Source organism: Sander vitreus, chromosome 18 (genome assembly GCF_031162955.1).
Source record: "Sander vitreus isolate 19-12246 chromosome 18, sanVit1, whole genome shotgun sequence".
NCBI lineage: Eukaryota > Metazoa > Chordata > Actinopteri > Perciformes > Percidae > Sander > Sander vitreus.
Genome location: NC_135872.1, coordinates 11,822,324 through 11,838,907, shown reverse-complemented (window position 1 = coordinate 11,838,907; position 16,584 = coordinate 11,822,324). Strand labels below are relative to the sequence as shown.

Genomic DNA, 16,584 nt, shown 5'->3' with positions numbered 1-16,584 from the left:
TATCGCTGACCATGCAACTGTCATGATTGTGATTTTCTGTTTCCTGTTTTATTTTATAGTCTTCTGTGTCTTGTCTCCCTTGTCTTGTCTAGTTTACTTCCTGTCTTTAGTTTCCTGCCCTTGTGATTGTCTTATTTGTTTCACCTGTTGTATCACCTGTCCCTTGTTAGTCCTCGTTACCTCTTGTATTTAGTCTCTGTGTCTCCCTTGTCTTTTGTCGGATCATTTTATTCTGTTGCTGTGGTTTCTGTTGGATGCTGTCTCTGTGCTGTCGTGGATTCTGTTTTTGTGTACCGTGCTGATCTTTCCTGTTGTGGATTCTGTTTTTTTTTTTTTTTGTTTGTTCCTGCCTGGCTACCTTCCTGAGGACTTTGTGTAAGACTCATTTTTGTTTAATAAATCATCTAAACTGCATTTGGGTCCAATCCTTTCCTGACAAACCGTGACAGCAACAGGTTTTTTCTTACCATTCTAGACTGGTTTCCATTAATTTCTTACCGTATGGTCAGATTACCGTATATACCGTACCGTAATTTCTTACCATATGGTAAGAAATTAAGAAGAAATTCTATCAGCAGACTCACGACTGATTACATCCCAGTGAACATCAGGTCTACATTTAGTTTTTGTCAGTGTTACACTATTGTTCCCCTGTAACACAGTTTAATTAATTGGAAAAGTCTTCTCTGTTTCCTCATTTATGCAGACTTGCTGTTCACAAAGCTGTAATACACAACCAAAGCAAGAGTCTACTAATACATCTCCACATCATATGAAAATGATTTGAACACAATGGATGCCTGGAACAAGAGAATTTGATTTAAATATCTGAAACACAGCAGCACAGTTTGGAAAATGATGGAGTTGCAATCTAAAGTGCCTTTTAATAAATGGACTCAAACATAGAAAACCACTGGTACTGAACGATGCTTTTAAGGTTAAGATTTAACGTCCTTTCTGCCTCACTGGTTCTACTGTATCTGCAGTGGACCGGTGCAGTTTTCATGACTGGCCCGGTTATTTCATGTTTACAGCTCCACACACACGAAGCTCACAGACAAGGCATCCTCTCTCCTCCATAAATTGCTACTAATTGAAAGTCAACCGTGTAGCTTATGATTAGCCTGCGTCCTGGCCTTTGAGTCTCTGTTTATCCCAATGGCCATGAGCGCTCAGATTATATATCCCCTCATACATCATCGCCACCCCTTTAATTGAGGCTATTCCCACCTTGCATGCCTCTCTGAACATCAAAGACATCAGAGACAGCATGACTTATCAGAGGTTGAATAAACCTCTTTCTCTCTGCTCCCAGAAATCTTCTCGTTCACCCTTTCTACTGATCTCCATTTCATTTTCCATGTCATCTATTTATCAATCTTCTATGGATATTTCCCTCTCCTATATAATCTTACATTCCTCCTCCTTTCTGTTCATCTCTCCCTCTCATCGTGCTCTCCTGGAGGCCTGAAAATGAACCTCTTTCTGTTTCATAACGTGAGAGTCTAATTGAACTCTATTTGTGTCCATAAACATTTGGGGGTCGCAGGATGTTCACGACCATCAGGAAGCGACATAAGCACAGGGCAGATGACAGAAGTCTGTCCTGGTTCATCTCACACACACACACACACACACTTCATAGTAAACTTACAGTACGTTATGGTTCTTGCTGTAGGTACATATACATTCCTATGTAAGCCACAGCGAACAATTCAAGCTTACGACACAAACATCCCATCAAAATATACTGAACAGAAGAACACACACACACACACACACACACAAAAATGCACGCAGACAAGACTCTCAGAATTTGTTCTGAATAATAGCCTGAGGTGCTCCGTGGGAACCGTCCTAAATTGAAGAGCAGAGCTCGTCTCCAGGCCTAAACACAACCAGATGTGCCACCATCAGTTTCTGAAGACACGAACCAATACACACTCCTAATACACACTCTTAATACGCCTCTTGACCGTGGACTCAAGACCACAAGATACATAAATGCTTCTATGGAGTACAAATTTGTGCAGAGCATGCACGCCTGCACACATGGACTTTGTTATTAAAGTTGACATGTCTGCACACACTCTGTGAAGCCAACCAGGAAACCAGCAGACCCTGAAATAGCTCAGATTTATAATATACCTCCATTTTAGAAATATATACAAGCTATGCTCAATCATATAATCATCATATCCAAATGCTGCATGTGAGAGTTTTGGCATCTATACATGATGAAAATGATCCCTTTTTAGAGTATCACGATACAAATTATTTAGAAAGATTTGTACTTTCTTCAGCGGTGGCTGCTAATCACTACTCTACGGACCTATAAAAAAAGGTTGATTTGTATCAGCACCCACTGATCGTTTTTAATGAGCAAGTCATGAATCTGCAGTTTTTTTATTGATTTGTTGAGACTGGACAGGTCACAGTGAGTCATCAGCTCAGCACTAAACACAACACAATTACTAGGGACGAAGAAAAAAGAAGCTTAGGATCTTGTTTATGTGCTCTCTGTGCTTCAGTCAGCATGTAGCAACCCATAAAACGTGTTAAAGGCTTACTCATCACATAGCACAGTTAAGATTTAGTCGAACGGAGAGGAACATGAGGATAGATAGACAATTATCTGAGAGAGAGGCGGAGATTTACATCTAGATCTGTCTCTTCAAACAGTGCTGGGTTGTGATTCTTGGCTGCTAAGACTAGAAAAGCATTAGCTGTGTGTGTGTGTGTGTGTGTGTGAGCACGCGTGCGTGCGTGCATCTCACAGCTGATAGTGAAAGAAATGTTTTTGGGGGTTTTCTGGGTCTTAGCAACTAAAACTAACACTCAGCAATTCAAAAGAACTCTATTCTGTAGTAATAACTATTCTGGTTACAACCCTTTTACCAGAAGTCACCCTGTGAAATGATGAAGCCACACACACACACACACACACACACACACACACACACACACACATACATGTCTCAATGTAAAGGGGGCGTAATGGTCAGTGGTGACTAAATATTTCTAGGTGTTGGTCTGGAAGTAGACCGAGCACTCGTACTTTTTATGTAACTCTATTAAACCTACTCACTGACAAATCTATAGAAGCCTAAAGACAGCTCTCACCATCAACAACTACTGTTTGTTCATCTCAACTATTTCTTATATGAATTGGATATGAATATATAAGGAAATCTAATAAATTATTTTGGAAATTAAAGCATGGAGACATTAGCAGCTGCTCTTGAGCTTTAGTTCGTATCAGACAATCTTCCTCAGCAGATGAAGTTGTAGTACGATTGTAGTTGTCTAGATATCCCTTTTTTCTTACCGTTTAAAGAACTTCTTGTGCTATGTCCAAGGTCAAAAATGCACTTTAAATCCCAGCTTTTAAGCCAACATGGACGAGAAGCCTTTAAAGTGCTCAGATATCTAAAATCTCACAAGAAACTGGCAAAACGTCATCTGTAGATGCTCCAGAAAGCTCCAAAGCTACTAGACCTTGTGGTGAGATTATTTTGCAAACTATTTCAAAGGTCAATAATTCATTTTTAACTCAGTGGAAATATGTTTTTGTAAGGTAAACTTCAGAGGCCTGTACTACGAAGCGAGATCAACATGTCCTGGATTTCTTTCAGTTACCCGGCTTCACCTAACCTAACACCCGCGGTCCCACATAAGCTGTATCACGACGCTGGTTATCAACTAGTTCAGTCAACCCAGGGTTTCCCAGTCCAGCGGCGCGCGCGTTCACATAAAAGAGGCGGTGTTTGCACAGCACGACCAATCGCAAACATCTACCAGAGCCGCATATTTTATACAAGAAGAGGAAATTATAATTCCACATAAATATGAAGAACACAGACATGGTTTTGCAGGCAAACACAATACAGTCGCTGCTTCCTAAAACAGGAAGGAAAGCTGGCAAAAAAATAGCCGACGCTGTAGATGCTTAAATCACAACGCTTATTAATATCACTTCCTCATCAGTCAGGACCAAGATCTGACCATAATTACACTTGTGCACTTTGCATAAACTGTTGTTGCTTTAGCCTAGTATTTCAGTTGCAGCCCAGGCAGTGGGAAGCCATCGTGAGAGCAAATAAAATATATAAAAACAAAATTCAAACTGATGGGCGTATTGGCAACACACGGCTCAAGAAGCCGAGCCGATATGTAATTCCCTCCCATTACAATCTATATATTTCATAAGTATACACATCAGGGAATGCTAACGGGGTTGTCGGTCTCTAAATGTTTTAACTTTTATGTGCGCACCCCTTTCTCCCTCTCTCTCTCTCTCTCTCTCTCTCTCTCTCTCTCTCTCTCTCTCTCTCTCTCCCTCTCTCTCTCGCTCTCTCTCTCCACCCACCGAGCTCCGCCTGATCTTCTAAGAGCGGTGACGCCGTTATCAATCGAGTATTGATTGGTCAGTAGGCGGTGCTTTTACACCGGTTGATCTCTGATCTCCAACTTAACCTGCTCCCGACCAGGTTAGGCGTTCAGCATAAGTTACCACGGCGATTGAACCCGATCACAAGTGATCCACCTTCGTAGTACAGAAAACCCTGGGTTGAACCTGAAGTTAGCTCGTTAACGCCAAATCTCGCTTCGTAGTACAGGCCTCTGGTTGTGTAATAGTGGTTTGGTCAAATATGTATGGGCTATAATACATCTGTTTTCAGTTAAATTTGACAAAATCTAATTCACTATTTTTGGGTTTAATCCTGGCCAGCATGTATTAAACCTGTGTACTGTAGCTAAACTGTATTTATGCATAACATGAACAGGTAGAAACACAACAGAGGTGTGTGTGTATGTGTTGGATAGGACCTGGAGCAGCAAATCAGAAGCTCTTACGGTAGAAAATTATACTTTAAGAGTTTTAATGGACATCTGCAGTATGAGTACCATACTCATGAGACAGAGGTTAGCAGAGACAGGAGGCTCCAGGCAGGATGTGATTTGGACTTTAAGAGGTGGAGCCTTACTTTCAGCTTGTTTTGACCCAATTTAACCCCTGGCTTTAAGGATGTTAAACTGTTTTTATAATAAATGCTGTACTAGCTACAGAATAGAAATCAACTGTAGGTTGTCCGTATTTCAGATTAGGGGATTATCTGAAATAAATTCATCATGCTGTAACATTAATCAGTCGGTAACAAGATGTCATCACGCTGTTTTGTTTATGGATCTCAGTTAATTATGAAGAGTGGTGCTGTGGGCTGCTATAAAACTGGTTCGTCTAAACAACAGCTGCTGTATTTACTGTAGGGAGTCTCTGACGCTGACTGGGACTCATTTTTTATATATATACGTATATATATGGTCAGACAGTTGCTCTGTGGTATTGGGTGTAATTGCAGTCGGAGAGGGATGGAATGTAAAGCGTTTTAGAGGAAGTGCTGGAATGCAGCACATTATCATGGGACATAATCATGCAATCTTTTCTTTTTTAGGGCATGGATGGGTCGAGGAGCAGGAGTAAAATAAAAGCTGACACACACAGACAGAGGGACCAGTGATACTTTGCCAAGAGTTGCTGAGTCTACTTTTTCTTTTTGAAGCACTGCTATTATCACCCTCCAGTAAAAAAGGTGATTATGTATTTGGATGGTTTTTAAAATTCCTTGGGAGTTGTCCTTCCTCCATGCCGTCCTATTGCACTTACAACTCACATTCCAACCACCAAAATAATGCTACTGGCCTCAATAAACCTAAATGACTTCATGCAGCGTCCTCACCTGAATTTTGTCAACTTATTTCTTGTAAAGCGCATTGCCTGTTATTCATTTTCTGTCCTGTGTGTGTGGGTGTGTGCGTGCGTGTGTACGTGCATGCTTGTGTGCGTGTGTCTGAACCAGCTGTTTGGACACGTTTTAACGAGCAATAGAGGAGCGTGTATAAGGTGTAGAACAAAATGGGGCAGAGGAGGTGACTATCTTTACCTTGGATACAAAGCACTCTGCGATGGCCACAGGGTCAGCGTTGCACTTCTCAAGATGATGTAGAAGATCCCTGAAACAAACACAGAGCTCAAAGAAATCAGTATTTGATGTGAAAATGTGCACCCATAATTTCCTACGTTTTTATTACACAAGAATATAAACTACTCTCCCACGATACATTGTTCCAAACAGTGTTTCAGGAGCAAGAGTCACCCTGGGTACAGAAATTAGGTCTTAGGGCACCTGGCTCCGAACAAATGACAAAACTTCCATGAATTCAAAACAGGCAGCTCCCGTTTGTAGCTGTGTTATGTGTGTGTAAGTGCACACACTGATGGAGTTATTGTTTCATGGCTGAAGCATGAGGTCATTGTGACCGCTTCAAACTGCTTTTACGCTTCCGTTTACTAGCCAGCTTGTCTGCGCGTGACAGCTGAGAAATGAATAGGTGCGGGGAAAGAGTGTGCATTTTTGTGTCTCCAGACCACCATGGCTGATGCTAAACTAGCCATCTCGTCTGAATACACAACACACACAGAAACACACTGTTAAGAACGGTGCCAGAGGAGACAAATATGCAGACGGGGACTTATTTAAAACACACACACACTCACAGACTCACAGTCTCACAGACGCACAGACGCGCACACACACACACACACACACACACACACACACACACACACACAAACAACAACAACGCCCTTTCCAGAAATTAACATATGGCTCAGCCCAGTTTCACTATTTGCAGGACATTGTTTGTTGAACACGAGAGAGACTAAAGTCTGTCTGTATATTTATGTGCAACCAGAGCTGTTTTGAGACTCCAGTCTTTATTAGCAGAGTCAAGATCAAGGTTTTTTACTAAACATGTCTGTTTTGAACATTTACTGACTGACTAACTGAGATTATGTCCTTTAAATGATGAGGCCTAATAATTAAATATTGAAACTATGAGGCAATGTAAGTTCTGCCTGTTGATATCTTGTTTTTGTTTATTCAAAACTTGAATATTTTTTTCTTTTAAGCCTTAAATACATTCAAGTCTTCGAGTCAAATGTCGAATACATTTTGTATCGGAGTTATCGTGAGTGCGATATTCAAACTTTTAAATAATGTTCACATCAACTTCCAAGATGTAATTGTCAAAGCACAGTACTTTGAACCCTCACTCGACCAGCGCTGTAATCGTCCTGTGATGTGAACGCTCACAAGTCATAAAAATGTGAATCTTTACCATCTCTTTGATCCATCTGGTATGAAGTGAACGCTGCATTAAGTCTGTCTGACACAAGCCCAAGTCTCAAGTCTCCAGCTCTGTGAGTGTGTTGTACCTGTTAAAGTGGTAGATGTCCTGGATGTTGCCGAACAGAGAGCCTTTATCCTCAGAGCTCAAGGCCAGCCGAGACTGATTGCTGATACACTCCAAGTAGTCCTGCAGAGAGAAACAGACAGAACGTATTCGTGTTAGAGCTTTATGGCTGACATTTTGATTGGCACCACCCTTGGTACACACACACCGCAATTTTGACAGACCACTCACACTGTGACTCCTACAGACTTCACCTCAGTAGCTTTCAAAGCCCATGAATCTCTTGTGCTACTTGACTCTGCACCACTTTGGCATGGTGTGACAAAGACTCTTCCATAATTAGGCTCTGTGAGTTGTCTGTATGTTAATGTACAAATACCTACATTGTTTTAGCTGCTTAAGTACCATTTAATAGCAATATGATTAAGACATACTTTAGTGATCCTGCAAGGGGAAATTACATTTTCCTTTTATAAAGCATTAGTAGTTTTTGACAATTTCTGTCTAGCAAGGGAATTCTTTTCTAATGCTGGTCTAAAGAGAGGCTGAATTGTTAATATCATTCTTCTATGCAACTCTTGCCTGGGAACTAGACAAATCTGCAAGCTCATGTTTTATTTGTTCTGGCAGATAATTGGCATTTGTGATTTGGTCTGACGATGTCAGGCTAATGTGTCTCAGTCCCAGCTACAAAATGTGGAACATTTGTCATCAATTAATAAATTACACAAAGTCTTGAAGCTTAATCCTCTAGCTGTACGATACGATAGCTTCCAGATACACAGCTGAAGGAAGCATTATGCTGTGGTTGCATAGAAGATTTTATACTTTCACTCCATTTGTCAGAGCCTTTATAAATGAATACATTAATCAATTAAAACCTTATTTGTAGGGCACTTTAAAACAACCAGTGTGTCAAAGTGCTGTACAATGAATAAATGAAAGACATAAAATATGCAACTCACACAACGCATAAAACACAATACAATTTATGCCGACTCTCTTTTGACAATGACTGTGTTGTTGTTTAGTGTAAACAGCTTGATAAGGAAACAACAAAGGTTATCTGGTTTAGTGTAAATTAATTCCTGGGTCAGGTGAAAGCTAAGAGACAGCAGGTTTAACATGTTGGAAAACCGTTAAAAGTCTTTTCAAGAGGAATTTACTGTCTGGCTCTTATCATTGACTCCATCACTGCTGTCAGTGAGCAGTGCTGATTAAACACCAGCCTCATGTCTCAGAAAGAAAGTGAGAGATGGGGAGAGAGAGACAGATGGACCAGTGGCCAGTAGGCACTGATTATAACTCCACGTTTCTCATTTGCAAGTTTCTTCTTATGCACTGATAGTCTTTGTAAGAAATTCACATCTCCTGCCGCAGGCTGGAAGTCATTTTTGTTGCACTTCATTCCTTCCAGGTGCAATTATTTTGTTATTATTGTGTCACATATGTCCTTTGCACTCCATACTATGTCGTCACAGTCTCCAGTCAATACATCAGACAACACAGTTACACAGGAAAGAACACTTGAAACACCAGTGCACACACATCCACAAAATGATCTCAACCATCAATGCAGGAAGCATCATGGTGGCAGCAGCACAGTAACAGTTTTCAAACCAGACCACAGTCTGCAACTGGGCAGGACAGACATTACAACACTGAGAAAAGTACCAGGCTGCCCTGAACGCACACCCACACTGATCATTTCAGCACACACACAACACTTGTGTTTTAAGAGACCAAAGAGGAGAGAGAGACTCTCCCTGCTTACTCCCTTTAGACTGTTTGCCTAATTTCCAGTCTGCCCTGGTGGTTTCGGTTCCTGGTAATGTTTTATGTATTTAGCCATCATTATCATTATTATTATAATAGCTGAGCCTGAGCCATTAAATTGTGTTTGGTTAGGCAAACGGAGGGATGCAAAGACAAAATGATCTCAGCTAAAGTCTGGAGAGTTAACTCCAACTGTTGGATGTTTGGGGTTTAAAGGTTATACAAGCACTTTAGGCCAAGATTTTGAATTTGAGTTACAGAATAAGACTAACTGGCATGTTGGTGGTTGTGTTTGGGGTCACTGCAAAGGGTCATGTTTAGATTTTGTTGACTATCGGAGTTGATGTGTAATGTGATGCTTTATTAGCCACGGGGTCATGGATCTGACCTGGCCTGACCCCTTTCACTCATCACACTCAGCCAAAGCCTGACTGAGCTCAACAATGGGCAACATACACACACACACACACACACACACACACACACACACACACACACACACACACACACACACACACACACACACACACACACACACACACACACACACACACACCCCTTCAGGTTCACTACCTATAAAGCATCAGACATAACATGTACAAACTTGATATTTTTTCATGTTAACAATTAACCTTCTCAAGTACACACTATTTTCCTACAAACCAAACATATCCCTCACTCTGCACCCCAGAAGGAAGTCATTCCTCCAGAGAAAGACGACTGCAAACATCCATATCTGATTACTTTCAATGTTTCTGCAAGTGATGTTCCCAGTTTATTTCCAAATTCCTGGTCAACTTCAAATGGCAAATGCGTTCCAGGTCTCAGAGCAGGATAAGGGAAAAAGAGATGAAGAGGAGGAGGAGGGAAGAAAGATCAGAGCTTTGTCTTTGAGGTTGTTTGTGGATGACGGATTTGGCCTCATTACACACACACTGTTGGAGCCGAGGAGGAGTGATCAAGCAGAACTAACAAACACCCAAACAATGTTCACACACAGATGTGTACGGTGGCCCAGAGAGCTCAACACAGTGCAACTCAAGGAAAGACATGCAAATAGATAGACAAAGAAAATATAGAAAAAATCTTCACCAAAACACACAAACGTTGCAAATTGCACTGAACATGACAGACAGTTACAAAACAACAGATGTTTCCATGGGACACTCAACATGGCAGGTGTAATATGTTTAGTTCCCCTGGAAACTTCTGTTGTTTTCTAACTAATGTCCATTGTGTTCTCTGCAACTTGCAGCATTTCTGTATTTGGTTGGGTTTCCTGTTTTTGCAATCATTTTTGATTTTGGTTGTGTCTTCTGTCTTTCGATGTGTTTTCTGCATTTAGTTGTGTTTTCTGTTTTGGCAACACAATTCTGTATTTGGTGAAGATATTTTCTTTATTTGTTTGTCTTTTGTCTAGTCGTATGTGTTTTCCTAAGTTGCAGTACGCTGAGCTTTCAGGGCCCCAGTAAAAACACATTCATTCTTGCACCAACCGACAAACCATGCGATACTTACACATGTACTGTGAGTAGTCTAAATCCACACATACAGTTCACACACAGGCAGGCAGAGTATGAGTGTGTGTGGACCATAACACCGCCGCTGACAGATGAATCACAGGTGAGCCCAGGGGAGTCTGGATAAATATTTGTGTTAAGGCTGTCACACCCTCTTCCATTGCAGGAAGCAGCATGGGCAAAGGGATTATTGAAACGGGAGTTGCAGGACCAGCTCATAAAGGATGAAGGACGGTGCTGATAATAGATGGGTCAATGCTGTCCAGCAGCTTGAGTCTTTTCCTCAGTATAGGTAAACTGTCATGTTAAAAGCTCTATTCAAACAAGATACAATCAGTGTAATCCATCCCCTGTGCACTCACTGGAACTGTCATTAAAGGGGTGAAGAAAGGCTAAATGCACGTACTTTTTCCAAAGTACTGGTGAAGAATTAGCTGTTTTGCCATGTAAGTGTGGTCTTGCAGGACTGGGTGGTCTGCTTCTCTAATGGCAATATGTGGTCTGCAGAGTAGAGGCAGTAGAGGGTTATTAAGTTCAGCTCCTAAGCTCTGTTCAGTGTTGTCCTAACCTACTTTGGGTATTGTTATCTCAGAGCTAAATCCCTCTCCCTACCTTCCTCTTCTCTCTCCCCCTTTCCCTCACCTCTGAGTCCTGAAGAGATGAGGAAAGGAGGAGCAGGAGAGGGGAGGACATTGATCAGGGGTGACAGGCCAAAATCACAAAAACTAAACCTCACTCCCACTTCTTATCCCGTCTCTTGGGAATATGAGTTTCCTGCTCTCTTTTGACAACAGCCATACACCTTTCTAACCCCACACAGACACATGCACACACAAATACACATAATGGCCCTTGACCGGCAGCCTAGAGTGGGGGAGGAAGCACTGTTAAGAGGGAGAACATGAGAAAAGGTGGGAAAAGCTCCAACACATGCAACAATTTCCATACACAAGTTTTCGTCAATTTACACCACAATCAAAAATCAAACTGCAGAATGCAAATGAAAAACACACATCACATGTGCGCACCACATTTGAGCACAGAGGATATGAATTTTAACGTTCACAGAGAACCAAAAAGAGCTGAACAGGGAAACAAAGAGGGGAAGAGAAAGGAGAGCAACCTTTGATACAAACCACTACACCCATTCCTTAACAAAGCCACTAAAGCACTGACAAGAGGCAATGTGTATCCTTGCAGTTCAAAGCCAACTTTACAAAAGAGTGTATTTATCTGAGTGTGTGCATACAGTATTTTGTGCGTGTGTGTGTGTTTAAAAACGTCTATAGTTTTGAATGTGTGCCTGTGCCTGCAGCACAAAGGCACCGGTGTCGTGTAACTCGGCCAAACCCCACCTGCAAGTGCAGGTGACCTTATTGTATTGGAAGTTCCCAGCAGGACAGGAGCTGTGTGTTATGTGTGAGGAAAACCACAAAGACATAAAGGATGTGTGTTATCTGTTGATTTAAAGCCCTGTATTGCTCCTGGCGTTCCTCTGCTGCTTGGGTCTAAACTGGGTCATCAGGAAATCATTTTAGTTCAAAGATGGGACGTTCAAAAGATATAAAACTGTATGCCCCCCCATTTCAGTTTCTGCCTCTATTTATTGAATTAGAACAGTGGTTCCTAAACTGGGGGTCACCAGATAAGCTTCATCAGGGGTCGAGACATGATTAACAGAAAAGCATAAAAAAGATATATATATATATATATATATATATATAAAAAAGATATATATATATATATAAAAGATATATATATATATTTGTGCAACACAAAATCAACACTGTTTTTCTGACTTTACTCTCATGTTTGCTTTTTCCTCTTTGAATTATATTGAAAAATGTTGTCTCTTTAGGTCTAATCATTTAAATCATGCCGATAAAACAAGAAAAACAAAGAAGGAATCTGGATTATTTCTCATTCAATTTTAAATCATCATTTTAAATTCACATACACGTCACAATGAACACAAATGTGTTCAAGGCCTCACTCTACATTTGATGTCCTGCCAAATGTAGGATTTCTTACACAGCTTGTTTTTATTTAACATATTATTGTGGTTGAGTGTTCCTTACCTCTACAATGCTGTGCAGGTCCTGGACGTAGGTTCTCTCTGTGTCTAGTATCTCCTGCACCACCCGGTCCACATACGACCTGGGTCCCTGCACCGGACCTGTCCGCTCTCCTCCATCTGGGCCCACCTCAGGCTCTGAATGTTCTGTCACAGTCTGTCCACTGCCCTGTCTCCCTTGTCCCCTCCCTGTGTCCACCCCGCCATCATTTTTGTCATCTTCCTCTCGGCATCCCAGCTGCCGGGCCGGAACCAGTTCCAACCGAATCGCCCCGGAGTCCCGGTCTGAGGTCACCGGGTTACAGTGAGGGGCAGGGACGAGGGTGGAGCGGCTGCCCAGCGAGCAATGACTGTCGCGGGAGGAAGCAGAGGAAGACGTGGAGCTGTAGCTGATCGGCCTTTCGGCACTGTCGGGAGAGGAGTCCATGCTGAGGGCAGAGCAGTAGCGCGAGGAGGTGTGGCGGAAAGCCGGGTTGCGGAGGCAGCGGGCCGGTATGTCAACGGAGCTCAGGGCTGCGCCGGAGTCCGGGACTTCAGGAAGAGGAGGTAACGCATCAGGCAGGTAGTTATAATCGTCTAGAGAGGGAAATGAGAGAAGGGAAGAGATTCAATTTCAATTCAATTCAATTGTATTCTAATTTCTCTTTCAGACCAACAATTGCACACACTTTCATGTATTTAAATGAAACCACTGGCTTGTGAGAGCTCCAGCGAGGCAAGGTTCTTCATGGCTCAAGTTGTACTGCAGAGCACTGTCAAGTGCATAAGCCTATATGCCTTGGTCTAATTTACTGGTTACTTTGCAAGCACTGAGATGACGTTGGCCTTTCATATCTACCTTTGGAAGAACCTAAGCTAAAAACTAAACTCAAAGTTTTAGATTTGTAAAAACTACAAGAACCACCACCACCCTCGTTCCTATTTTTATTTTCCTTTCTGCTATAAAGCACAGCGCACAACATCGGACATACATATTAAGTGTAATAAGTTAAAGTATTTCAGGCAAAGTGTAAAATGTCATTGTTTACAGAAATGACATGACTCCCAAAATGAATGGTCTAATGATTCACTGATGCTGGAAAGTCACACGCAGAGCCCTTAAAATTCTAATTAAATTGGGGCGGCCTCTAGCTCACCCAGTAAGAGCGTTCGCCCCATGTTGGCTGAGTTGTGTCATACCCCATCTCTCTCCCCCTTTCATATCTATCCACTTTCAAATAAAAGGGAAACGCCCCAAAAAAATAATCTTGAAAAAAAAAAATTCAAATTCAATTCACATATTCGACAGCCACCGACTTGTATTTCCCTCTCTCAAACTAAGTGCTAAAAAGACTCACTGTAAGTAACTTTTTAACAGTTTCATATTCTTACAGTCTCTTTCTGTTTAGCATCCCAATTCCTGACATTCCAACTGACCACAGTCTGACTGACCACCCGCCATACGCGGACCACTAGCCCTCCCAGATTTGTCCTGAGTTCCACCCAAAGAAACACACAAACACAAGAAACAGAAACGTTTGATTTCTAACGTATTTGATAAATGTGCATGTGTGAGTGTTTTTGCAGCAAGACAGAAAAAACGATTTTAGTGTGAGTTTAATGACAAGATTAGGAGTGTAATGCTGAGAACCCTCCACTCTGAGGCAATGAATGAAAGCCCTATTTCTATTGAAGAGAGACAAGCTTGTGTGTTTGTGTAGTGTGTGCAGCTACAGGGGTCTATTTGGCGTCAGGCTGATGCCAAGCTGCCCCACAACCTTGTGTAAAGAGATCTGTTAAGACATGATTACCGGCTCCCAAGGCCCCACAGCCAGGCCAGCTGAAGTGAAACCACATATGCAGCATATCAAATAGAAGCCTTCCAAGTTTCCCCTCAATGTTTTCCAAGGACTCGCTTCATAGAAAGGCCAGCTTTGACGGTAAGAACAAGGGGCAAATAAAGAGAGCAGACAAGCAAGGGAAGGACGGCATGAGACGGCCTCATACCAGCTCAGTGGGAGTTTGACACCAGTCTTTATCACCAAAGCTTGATACACCAGTGACCCGGCAGCACAGGTATTGTGGCAACATTGAGATCCAATGCTCTATAGGACAGTGTCGCTCTCTCTCTGCCAGCAGCACAGGCTCAGCCTAAACACGTCTCACTTCAAAGCATCGTAGATCACAGACTGGCATTCAAAAACATGGAATGTGAAACTGAGAACAAGCTCAAAGAATCCTGCTCTCTCACCTTTCAAATAGGTACCTTGGAGGTCTTTTTGCTATGGTGACACCTCTTTTGAAAGCACTTTAGCAGCAGGCATGCTTGTTAGACTGGTCTGTGATGGAGAGATCACAGGTTTGATTCTGGCAACCATGACTGTACTGATACCAAGTTAAGAAATAGAACCCGCATGTTCCTGCTCTAGATATTTATCTAACTTTTAATTTGTTTAACATTTTGGGAAAAAAAAGTTGATAACACTGTCATGTCAGAGCTAGTCCCAGGTAGGGTTGGGTATCGTTTGGGTTTTTTACGATAGTGGTGCCAAAACGATACTTTTAAAACGGTGCCGGTGCCTGAACCGATACTTGTGACAAGATAAAAAAAAAAAAAAAAAGGAGCGCAAAACGACGATTTAAGAACGGCTTGTTTATTGCTAAGGCCATATGGTCAAAATGAAATGATTTATTAAAAATGTAATAACAATAACTTATTTCACCAGTAAATTGCTGGTAAACGACAAAAACAACCACTAGATGATAAAAGGGTATTTTACAATAACTTTGAATGCACCATGAGGCTGGCGAGGCAAGTTTCAAGTGAACGCACCATCTGTGTTGTTTTTCCAACAACGGCAGATGCAGACTACGTCTGTGTTGGAATCCTCTACAGTAAAATACAGTCACACCGCGTTAGCTGTCAGCATTTTAACTGTTCTTTTAATACCTCCATGGTTTAAACGGTAGGCTAACGTTACCTGCTGCCAAGTGTATTATGCTAACTAGTGTCACATGCTGTTTCGGTTGCCTCTAACGTCCGTTTTGGAGCATCAGAGGGCAGCGCTGGCATTTCAGTGGCACCGAAATCAGGCACCGAAATCTGCGTTATTATTCGGTCCGGTAGATAGCGATTGTTAAGGCACCGGTGCCGTATTAGCACCGGATGTCGGTACCCAACCCTAGATGTTGTATTAAATGTCCTCTTGTCCCTGTGAGACCAGCTTTGCACCTTTTACTACCTAATTGTGCTTTTGAGAGTGCAAACCTGTCACAAAAGTACATTCTACCTGCTTTACACCCACTTGGGATAAAGATATTTTAACACTAAACCATTTCTTGGCAACATTTCTTATTCTGCCTGTTTCAGTTTGACATTTCCTGGCTTTGCTTTCCTTTTGTCTTAAATGTGTTTATTCTTCAGTGGATCTTCTATTTTGATTCAACTTTCTGTTTCAGAAAAAGTCTGAGGAGCTGGCTTTCCTGAATCTACATTTAGAATTTAATTAAAATATGTCCACACATGAACACTTAAGGCAATTTAAAGGTCTGGAACTCTCCCTGTAACTCCAAAAGTAATGAGACACAACGGCCTTAGTGACATCCTCTTACATGGTCCCTTTAGATGAGACTCAGTAATTTTAGTGTGAATAGGGAGTGTTATGAACACATATGCTCCAAATGCAAATATGAGCCCTGGTGGTCTGTAGCCATATACACAGGCTGGTCAATGTGTATTTTTACATAGTAAAGTATATGCTTGGAGAGGCTTGGTCTGAGCCCATAGGAATGTCCTGTGGAGCTCATATGACACAGTGAACTTGACGTTACTTTATGACCTGCCAAAACATATTCTGAGTTTGGATGTATAATAGGAAGAAGGAAGAAAAGAATGTCAGGAATCAAGACAGACAGGCACGATGTAACTGACATTAATGAAAAATAAAGAGGGTGAGAAGGGGCACATTATTTCAGCTG

General features: G+C 41.8%; 1 protein-coding gene across 2 annotated transcripts in view; it reads right to left on the bottom strand.

The window, feature by feature from the left end:
• LOC144533072 (pleckstrin homology domain-containing family G member 1) overlaps positions 1 to 16,584 on the bottom strand; it is a 47,426-nt gene that overhangs the window by 11,211 nt on the left and 19,631 nt on the right. For both annotated transcript variants that reach the window (XM_078274186.1, XM_078274185.1), the window contains exons 2-4: positions 12,632 to 13,203; positions 7,280 to 7,380; positions 5,946 to 6,015 (exon numbers count right to left, since the gene is read on the bottom strand). In XM_078274186.1, the coding sequence (XP_078130312.1) occupies positions 5,946 to 6,015; positions 7,280 to 7,380; positions 12,632 to 13,054 (594 nt within the window). In that variant the 5' untranslated portion in view covers positions 13,055 to 13,203. The remainder of the gene's footprint in view (positions 1 to 5,945; positions 6,016 to 7,279; positions 7,381 to 12,631; positions 13,204 to 16,584) is intronic.